Source organism: Larimichthys crocea, chromosome XV (genome assembly GCF_000972845.2).
Source record: "Larimichthys crocea isolate SSNF chromosome XV, L_crocea_2.0, whole genome shotgun sequence".
NCBI lineage: Eukaryota > Metazoa > Chordata > Actinopteri > Sciaenidae > Larimichthys > Larimichthys crocea.
Genome location: NC_040025.1, coordinates 9,709,174 through 9,720,191, shown reverse-complemented (window position 1 = coordinate 9,720,191; position 11,018 = coordinate 9,709,174). Strand labels below are relative to the sequence as shown.

Below are 11,018 nucleotides of genomic sequence, written 5' to 3'. Positions count from 1 at the left end.
ATGTTTATTGCTGTGATAAGAGGGAAACACAATTTCAATTCTCTGTATGTCCTGGACATATGGCATCATTGATAATAAAGTTGACTTGAACTTGAAACTTGAAATAAAATAAAAGTTAAATAGTTGTTATGTTGCACCACTTGTGATTACTTAACTGTCTGTGGTGGAAACATAATTCCCCAGCTCTATAAAATAAACATGTCGTTAATTAACTGATGTTTTAAGAGTATAATTTATCACTAATACAGCTGATCACACTGTCAAACAGAGCTGTGCCTCACTCTACTCAGAATCAGAATCAGAAATACTTTATTAATCCCCACAGAGAAATTGTTTTTGTTATAGCAGCTCCCAAATGGTAAGTTAGATAGTAAGTGATAGCAAGAAAACAAAACTTTAACACTATACACTTATACGATATCCCATGTTAACACTATATACACATGTATAAATAACAGTTAAATAAAACCAGTAACAGTAAAATAAAAAACAAGTAACAATGAACTATGCAATATGTAAATCTAAAACCTTATAAAGAATTTAGTCTTTGAGAGACTGTACAGAGAATACACTGATTGGATAATGTCTAAAAAAAAAAAAAAGTAAGAAGGAGAGGTCCTGCAGGTCCTTCATCCCTGCTGCTGTCAGACTTCACACCTGCACCACCTGATCATGTTGTAGTCTCATGTTCATGTCTCATTGCAATTTTTCTCTATTTTATTTCATTTATACCTTGCAGTTATTATTTACATCATGGTCACTTTGTTTGTAATATTTTTTACATTATGGTCACTTTACATTACAATACTCTTTTTATATATCATGCCACTTTTATCCTCAGTACTTGTCTGTTTTGAAGGTTGTTGGTTTTTCGTGTTTATTGTAGGTTATAGATATTTCTGCCTGTTTATTGTTTTTTTTGTTTTGTTGTTGTTGGCCTGTTCTACTTTTTTTCTGATTCTGTAGTGTATGCTACACTTTCCTCTGCTGCTGTAACAAGTAAATATCCCCGTGGTGGGATGAATAAAGTATATCTAATCTAATGCATGTGAGGAAGATTTAACTTATTTATTATACAAGCCAGTTCGATAGCTACTGGACTTGACTTGGAGTGTGTGATATTTAGAGGGAGGAGTTGTAGAGACTGATGCCCACAGGTAGCAAAGACTTCTCGTGTCTCTCTGTGCAGCAGTCTGTGGCTGCAGGTATCTCCCGCTTCACTGCTGCAGCGCACCAGATGTTTTTGTCCTCTCGCAAACATCTGGATGAACTCCTCCAGCTGCAGACTGCAGAGGTGAATCACACGGTTTGAATCGTTACCTTCACCTGGACAGCTGTGATAGGCTGATGCTGATCCAATCAACAGCTGCTGCTGCTGTGTGTGTGTGTGCGGACCCTTCACCCAGTGTGTGTGTGTGAGAGAGTTAACACACACACACACACACACACGCACGCATAGCGGAACACGGTAAGTCCTCAGAAGCTTTTTTTACCTCCTCTCTGTACAAAAATAGCAAATGTAACAGCTAATTAACCAAACTTGTGTGTTCATTAGTTGAAATAGCAGTCCTTAATCACTTATGTGTCGCTGAAAATCGACTTATTGATTAAAACAAACGCGTGTGAGCTCATGAAAATAGCTTCTTTAGCTTCCCAGGCTAAACCGGAGCTAACGTCAGCTAACGACCAACTGACGAGTTTGCTCGACACAAACACGGTCCGTGCTGCAAAGTCACGTCACTGTAGCTCGGTATTATTGTAGTTTATCGACTAACCGACAGTTAACGGGAGTTAAGACTGAATAAAAAACAACAAATGTGAGAGTTCAGCCTGATGCTAAGTGGCTAACTAACTTATTAGCCCCCCTCCTCCTCCCTCCTCCTCCTCGTTAGCAGCTATGGTAACCGTTAGGCTAACTTAAAGCGTAAAGTTTAATGTTTGTCAGACTGAAACTAAAGTTAAACTGAGGTTAAAGTCTTCTTTTTTTTTAAAAAGACAAACTTAACATGAGTTAGGAGTGTTTTGTTTGTTTGTTAACACCCGATAAACGTTGGCTAACGTTTGCCAAACGTTGCTATCCGGATGCTAACGTTCAAGCTACTTTTTTTTTCCAACGGTCGGCGACGACTTCTTTAATTTTAACGTTTTATTAACGTTGTAGTAACGTTATAGCAACGTTAACTCAACCAAAACAGCCACAACTTTTGATATATATATTGTTTAAAGCCGTGTAAGAAGAAGAGTCTCGTTGGGAAACTTCATAGCCACACCCTTTCCTTTCGAAACCAACAAAGTTGTCACGAAAATAAGTTTGTCTGTAATGTTGACACACACAGAGCAGCTGGTTTAACTCCTGAAACCTCACAGACTTTGTAAGAAGTTGTACTAAAAGTCGTGTGTGGTGTTAAAGTTGAAACATTTTAGGTTAGATTATACTTTATTCATCAAAATTTACTTGTTACAGCAGCAGAGGGAAAAAGTAGAAAAGGCAAAAACAATAAATATCTATAACCTACAAACCTTCAAAACAGACTGAGGATAAAAAGTGGCATGATATATAAAGAGTATTGTAATGTAAAGTGTTAATTTAAAGGAAATGTGCGTCATGTTTCTGGCTGTTTGTGTTGATCAGCAACAGGTGTGGACCACAGGAGTTTTTTCTTTTTTTTTGTGTTGTTTATGTAACATGTGACAACTCACCACCTGACTCCATAAAGGAGACTCACACAGAGCTTAAATTGGCAACAGAAAGTCTTCCCTCAGAAGCAGCGTCCACACGCGGCAGATGATTTTAATACTTCTTTTTAAAAAAAAATCGCCTGTCCTCTACGTCTTTCTAAACATTTAGAGAGTTTTGCGCTTTATGTAGTGATCTTGAGCAAGATACCGAACCCCTAAATTCACCTGAAGAGAAGAGAAAGCTTTTATTATCATTGTAAGCACAAACGAAATTACAGGGGGCTTCAGCAACATAGGTAATAGTATAGACAAAGATAAAACCGCAATATAAATACAAATGCAAATATAGAAAATTAAAAAGTGAATGCTGCATCTTGCAATGAGAGTGTGTCATCTGTGTGTGAATGTTTAGGCGTGAGCGTGTGAATGAGAGCTGTAAGTGTAAAAGCACCCCGAGAGGTCAGAAAACTAGAGAGCTGCTGTATATAAGTACAGTTTATTTACCGCTTACCATCATCTGAATGTACTTGTTTTAATTTAGGGCCAGTTTCCTGTCTGAACAGTTTGGTGTCGCCCTGCTTTCTGCCTCCTGAACGACCGTCAGCACCTGCCCCGCTGACATCAGTGTACCTGAGGATCTGCCGACCACCCCCCTCCTCCCCAGATGTAGAGGGAGTTGTCATCTGCAGCAGCCGTGTACACAGTAGGTTCACAGCATGAATGTGTTTTCTTGTTTCACCGTGCAGATTTTGTTGTTGTTGCGTTACATTATTGGTCTAGATGTTTGGACGTGAGTGTATGATGTTTATTGGCCTCACAACAAAGAGCCACTCATCGGCAAAAATTCATGAGTAGGATTGGTGAAGGTTGTCGGCTTCAAGTGCTTGCTACTTGAAATGTTTCAGAGTCCAGGCTCATATCTAATCAGAGGAAGGCTTAAAGTTTCTTATCTGATGAAGTAAGCTTGTTGATACCCACGTTACATTTTATACAGAGCGCTTTGCCTCCACGTACATTTTTAGGATAACAAATGCATCGGGCACACCATGGCGTCACCGTTAGGTGCCCCCCCCCCTTGCCATGGTAATGATTTCAGCACAGTGGTCATGCATGCACCCTCTGATCTCCATTTTCTGTTTGTATGGTGTACTTGAGTAGAGGAGGGTCATTACAATGGCTCTTTGTAGAGAGCCTCGTGTGCCTGTCTCACACTGTGGGTTTCTGGTGCTGCTTCATACGTAGTGTTTAGAATTGCAAATGCCGCTTGAGTGTGACAGAGTGTTTTTTGTATTGTTTGTCTCAACGTTTGACGAATGTCCGACAGACCTCGTGTGTTTTAGTAGATTCAAAGAGGTTCTTAAATTAGGTTTTACTCTGTATCACCCCCTCTTTGACGTTTGTACATCAAATGAAGTTGACATTTGCATTTCAGAGCAGCTTTTTAAAATGAAGCTCCTCGAAGGGACTTTTTCCACATGCGCCCCTGTACAGTTTTGTTACGTGATTATTGGCAAAGATTGTGTTTTATTAAATGTGCCTGTGGGCTTAAATTCTCTGATTTCACATCCTCATACTGTAAAAAGATTCTCTTAAATAATCTGAAATGTTCATGTGAAACTAACCAGACTGACAAGTAGTTTGATTTCCCAGCGTTCACAGTAACATTTCCAACTTTCACAAGCCAGAAAAAGACATCAACAATATGTAAAATCGTGGTGGAAGACGCCGACCACAGCCTGCAGATTGTTTGAGGTTTTCACGCCTGTGTTGGCTCTCCTGACTGCCTTCTGTGTTTTCTAGGCCACATACGCAGCTTAAACTGTGTCAGGCTGATGGAGTTGATGATAGGTCATTTCTCTGTGGCCTTTCTCCAATGTATTGTAATGAGATTAGGTTATTTGCGGCGCTGGAACTCTTACCTTCCGACTCCTCTGTCATTTTCAGGATCCACTCTGTATCTTATCTTACATCAGTTTTCACTAAAAAGGCACTTAACTGCACTTTGATGCTCCGATACGGAGTCAGACTGGGTTTCAGTTGAGTTAAGGAGTCTTTGGTTTCCTTCAGCTCTTCTTGGTTTCTTTTTTATTTTTATTTATTTAAAGGCAACGCCCCTATTGTCATGACAGCTGAGGTCCCTTGGTATTGGGTGGGAAAGAAAGCTCATTTTTTTGGCAGAGGAGCGGCGTGTTAATCTGATGATGTCAGTAGCGATACTGTACTGACAGGGTGTTCACACTGACATCAGCCCTGTCATTATCTTCACTACTTCAGTTACTACACATTGTGCAAGTCCTTTGTTGCATATAGAATAGACCCGATGAGTTACTGTGTTCATGAAATGCACTGTGCGGGAGATTTTAAAGTAAGATTCAAATGTTGGTGCGATGTTTGAATTAGGGATGTGATATGAATCGATTCCGGACGGGTCATTAAAATGCGTTACTTTCAATGGTTGTTTCTTTGTGGAAATTCCCTTTGTGTCGCTGTCAGAAAATGCAACCGCAGCAAAAGACATTATGTTTAATGATGTTAAAAATAATATTGTCCTTGGTACAGGATTAAAATAACGAGAGGGTGTCATTTACCGTCATTATTGGCACGACAGTGATACGTCCAGTAAGCCAGTGTCACTGAAGTGCCAATAATGACGATAGAGCACATCTTCAAATGTAACATTGAGATTATGCAACAACTACCAACTCAGATAAAACATAATCAGAAAGTTATTTATATTTTGGGGCAATTTGTTCTCAGAATAATGTTTCCGTTCTGATCTCGGTTTCTTGGTGGCAACAGACACGATTTGTAGTCCCAGCCAACTAAGACTAGAGAAACCGCACATGCGAACACAAAACTGCTTCGCTATCTGCAGGAAAAGATAATTTTCCCACAGATTTATCTACTAAGTCTGAACTTATACACCACATTTATTTTTAAACTAGTAGCGCTGTATTTGCGACTCACCGCACAGCTGATGAGGAGGATGTGATGCAAACATTTCCAATAACTCCTCAGCGTAAAGTTAAAATCCCACATTTTCTCTGAGATCCCTAAACTTTGATCTCCGACATGCTGCACACAAACGAGGTACACTCCTGCATTAGCGAGGAGGTCTGACAGCTCCATGAAATACAGAATATTCATTAAAGAAAGTTGAGTAAAGGTTCATTTATTTACATGTTTTTAGTGACGAGTCAGGTTTGAAATGTCTAATCGACCAATCAGATTTAGTTGGAATGACCTGTTTATATAATTTGGATTAAAAAGCTTGTTTATATTTAGCTAGCTGAAAATAACACGTGTGTCCTCTGTCCGTCTTTCGCAGACTCTTGTGCTGTCCAGTGAAATAGCCCACCATGCGCGAGTACAAGCTAGTGGTGCTGGGATCAGGAGGCGTGGGAAAATCAGCACTGGTGAGTGACGACTGCATAGACATCTGAGCCGTGTGTGTTATTGATGTAACTATTAAGCAGTCTACGATAAAAGAGGAATATTCCATAAAACATCAGATGGATTCTGAGCTGCTTTGTGGGACACTGTGTCTTTGTTCGGAAGATAAAAGTATGAGTTGACGTAATGTTTCGAGAGGCCACAATACATAAAAGAAGGCGTAGTCATGAGCTGTGCAGCTTTAAGAATATAAATAATGCCTGGTGAGTAATTCAAGTGACTTCTATCCAGAGATAAATCATAATCGTCATCAATATTTCTGCAAAGGATATTTTTAATTTAGGAAATAGTTTTGGAGGAAGTAGCCACAAGTAATAATATTTTGTCTTGATGTTTTCCTCTGCTTCTTTTGTCCGTTTCAGACAGTCCAATTTGTGCAAGGCATTTTTGTGGAGAAGTATGACCCCACAATAGAAGACTCCTACAGAAAGGTGAGCACACACACACACTCTTTACACACACCTCATTAAACCTCCTGAACTTTATCAACCAACAGCTGCTTACATTTCTGTATACAAATATGAAATATGAACAATGTTTGTTTTTCTCCGACAGCAAGTCGAGGTCGACGGGCAGCAATGTATGCTTGAAATCCTTGACACGGCTGGAACAGTAAGTCAAGTCAGACACGGGTGTCAGAGGACGCGTCGTACACGATGAATGTCAAACAGGTTTGCTGATGGCCTCTCTCCTCCGTTATCGTTTCTATAGGAACAGTTCACGGCTATGAGGGACCTGTACATGAAGAACGGCCAAGGTTTCGCTTTGGTGTACTCCATCACAGCGCAGTCGACGTTTAACGACCTACAGGACCTCCGGGAACAGATCCTGCGAGTAAAGGACACTGAGGACGTGAGTGTTAACCCATTTAAAACATATCTACGATAACACTTTATCCTGTTTTGATCAATGAAATTAGGGATTTTACAAAATATGAAACTATGAAATTTATATAGCATCTTTCATAGAAACATGAAACCCAAAAACAGACACAAAGAGGAAGAAATTTCAGCCATACAACAATAAAACATTAAAATAAGTGGAAGCTGATTTTAAAAAGTGAACACAAGGGACAAAAAAATAAGAACCAGTGCATGAAAACTGCAATAAAAACAATGTTAAATGTTGTATAATAATGTTAATAAATAAATAAAAGGTCTGTTAAATGAATAAGCAGAAGTGATAAAAACACCACTGGCAGTATAAAGACTGGACGGCGTATGCATGACGTCACATGTAGCTTTCTGAAGAGCTGCTCTGAAAATCTCAATCCCATGTTGGCTGTCTGCCTCATCCGCCTCTTGGCTAATCTGAAAATGGACAAAGACGTGAATCATCATCACAACAAGCCATCTGTAACAACACCCACCTGTCACAACACCCACCTGTCAATCAAAACAACCACACTGTTAATTCTGCATAACTTTAAGACTTAATACACTTCACAGCCAGAGAGGTTACCACTTGTCGAGTCGTCTTTTACCCAAAATATTCAGTTTACTAAAATCCAGAACAAAGTAAAACAACAAATCTTCAAAGCATGAAGAAACACGAGAAACAGATCTCGTATTAAAATGTTCTTTTTATTCTTTGCTATATAAGCAGCTCGTGTCATTCTTTCAGACGCCTCCTCCGTCTGTGGAGAGTTTTTCCTCTGTGATAACCTTTTGGTGTTTCTTTGTATAATCTGCCGGTGTCTCCACTTTGGCTCATCACTCGCTCATTAAAGTCGTCTCTGTGGGAAAGAGGGCAGAGCCGAGGGGGGCAGGAACTTAGCGACAGGGTGGAAATGTCAGAGCTGTTGTTAGATGCTATCTGCCACTTTCAGTCTCGGCCTATTCATCTCTTAATTTAGAGCGATACGACACGCTGAGCGTGTGCTTTATTTATTCATAGTAGGCCGCTTACTTGGTCTGCGTTTCTTGATGAAGCTCTCGTTTCTGCTGAAACAGTCTGACTGTGTGAGATCATAAACCAGCACAAAGCCATGTCAGCGTTGTGTTAAATATACTTTGTCATGTCTGTTGATCCGTCAGGTTCCCATGATCCTGGTGGGAAACAAATGTGACCTGGAGGACGAGCGTGTGGTTGGCAAGGAGCAGGGGCAGAACCTGGCCCGTCAGTGGAACAACTGTGCCTTTTTAGAGACTTCAGCTAAATCAAAGATCAATGTTAATGAGGTAAGTCGTGTGAAATGTCTTCGGTCGCTACAACTAACGATTCCTTTTCGCTGTTCCGCTGTTTCAAATATTGTGTACAATGACCAGCACCAAGTAGGTCGATGTTCAAACGTACCAGTACACTGTGTATCCTCAACTACACCTCAAATACTGAATCAAAACAAGCCAAACAAATAACGGGAAAAGACAAAGTGCTTCGAGTGTGGGACAACAAACTAACAACAGAAAGGTCATCTACACTTCTCCCTTGCACCCGTACGAAGAACTGAACAATTAAATGTAAATAAAACAAACCTGAAAGAGGAAATAATAAAACAGAAATAACAGAAACTGTACTTTTTATATCTTTCCGCTTTTCATCAGACACAACAGGCGTGTTTTATCGCCATACTTTCGTATGTTTTGGTGGCGTCTCCGCACACTGAACTCTGAACTCCGTCAAATACACCAGACACAGATCGGCTACTGTCATGAGTCAAAGAACACAGAGTACAAAAAGGATTGAATGCAGTTATCCAGAGTCCCCACGCATCCTGGAAAATCTAGTTTTCCGGTTATTGAAATCCCCGGACATTGATTAGAAATTACCAGATATCCTGAAAATAATAGTTACCAACGAGTCAGTAGTTAGCGAGTTCATTCAGCCACGCCTCTGTGATGCTGCACTCTCTATACTCCCTCTGTAGCCTGGTTAGCACTGTTACATTCCCCACGATTTCAGACGGTCCTCATGGTTTGTAACAGCGCTTACATCCAGCTCTGCATCCCCACGTTCTTCACCTCACTTCAGCACGGATCTGACACTGCTTTGCGCTAACATCTGTTCTCAGTGTAAACAAGAGATCCGTGACCTGATGTATCATGAAGCAGTCTGTATAACAGAAAAGGGGTTTATGTTGGTGTTTACTCACAATCTGCTTCAGTTGGCTCACTGAGCTTTTCCCTTTCACCATCTGATCGATCTGTGACAGTGACTGTGCCCGTCACGGTTTCCCAAAGTGACAAAACTTCAAAGATATTTATTTTACTATAATAAGATCAGGAAAACCATAAAATATTCACATTAGAGAGGCTACGAATCAAGACTTTTTGCAATTTTTGTAACTGAAAAATGATTCAAAACCATTTATTAATCATTAAAATAGTTGCAGGTTAATTTCTCATACTTTTCTGCTTCAACAATGCCAATAAATGTGACTGTCTAGGAGACTTTGTTGTAGCTTCAGATCTGCAAACCTCCATTTCCCCCCCCCCCAACATTCCTGTTGTTCTTTGCTGGAGCATAAATGTTGAAACTTTTCTTGTCCTTTGTAGATTTTCTATGATCTGGTGCGACAGATCAACAGAAAAACGCCGATGGAAAAGAAGAAGACAAAAAAGAAGTCGAGTTGCACACTGCTCTAAAATGCCCTCCCACAGTAGCTTCAGGCCAGGTGAGTGGGTGTCGAAACAAAATTTATTCCAGACATAAGCGGAGCTCCCGCAGCTCGCTGAGCTCCGGCTTTGTCACTGAATGTTTGGAGGTTTATCGCACTAATTAGTAAAGCAGGAATGTCTGCGTGTGTGTTGCAGCTACAAGGTCAAATTTAGAGAAAACGTGATGATGTGAAGATGAATCATTACCCACAAGTTGCTGCTCATAACGGAAGTGTACCGATGAGATAACATCAGTCTGAAGTGTTGGCTTTGTTATTAACAGGATAAACTCTGTAAATGGATGATGACTCATAAATCATCTCTGTAGGTTTAAGACTAAATCTTTTTGAGGCGATTAAATTAATGAACGACATCTTTAGTCCCTTTTTTTACATTGAGGTTTGATCTGTACGTGAAACATTTGTACAGCGTCGATCAGTTTACTGAAACTTAATGTGTGAAAATCCATTTCAGGGTTTCACCTTTTACTGTGAACAAAGAATTGACGATGTTTAATGAATCCTTTCATGGATGATGTGGCTCCACCTGCTGTCGGAGCACTGCAACTATACTGTACTATTATTACACACTGACCGTCCACTTCATTAGGTAAAATCCAATGTGCTCCAATACAACAACTCTGCCATAACATCAGCTGTTATGAAGCTTATAATGTTTCAGATTTTGTTGACACTGTCAGAGAGGTATTAATTACTGAGGTCGCTGTTGTTGTACAGAAGTGTTTGTATGTAAATGGGGTGGCCTCTCAATATAATGCAGTCCAGTTTAACACTACTACGACATCAATAATAAACACATAGTAGAATTAATACCTCTCTGACAGTGTCCGCAAAAACTATGCAACACATTTAGAAGCACATAAACCAGAAAAATTACCAAATCTGAGCGACAAAGACTTCTGAAACCCTCCTGGTGGAGTTTGAACGGACCAAAACAGCGTCACGGCCGCAACGTGATGGAGACCAGTGAGATTCGCCCATAAGGGTACAATGTCAGAGGCATTGTTTTACTAAACATGCAGAGCAGTGCAGCAGGTACAAGAGCGAGGAAGAGGAGAGGGATAAATTAAAGTTTTATCACGTGAAAAACCTGGTCAGTGCGTCTCATGAACTGAGGCGCCTCTTTCTCAGCTCACACTCTACAGTGTTTAATACATGCTGATGTTTTTCTTCTTGCTTACAGAAACTTGTAATGATTAACTGTTTCCCGGTGGATCGTGCCAGCATTCCAAGTCCTCTCCAGAGCATTTTGAAAAAAAAAAAAAAAAAA

At 40.1% G+C, this 11,018-nt stretch overlaps 1 protein-coding gene across 1 annotated transcript; it reads left to right on the top strand.

The window, feature by feature from the left end:
- The first annotated feature begins 1,395 nt into the window (after positions 1 to 1,395).
- rap1aa (RAP1A, member of RAS oncogene family a) lies at positions 1,396 to 11,018 on the top strand. The gene is made up of 9 exons (XM_010732067.3): positions 1,396 to 1,468; positions 3,221 to 3,382; positions 6,008 to 6,095; positions 6,495 to 6,563; positions 6,688 to 6,744; positions 6,844 to 6,984; positions 8,169 to 8,312; positions 9,627 to 9,745; positions 10,932 to 11,018. Exons 3-8 carry the CDS (start codon positions 6,039 to 6,041, stop codon positions 9,714 to 9,716), a joined length of 558 nt encoding a protein of 185 aa, XP_010730369.1. The 5' UTR covers positions 1,396 to 1,468; positions 3,221 to 3,382; positions 6,008 to 6,038; the 3' UTR covers positions 9,717 to 9,745; positions 10,932 to 11,018.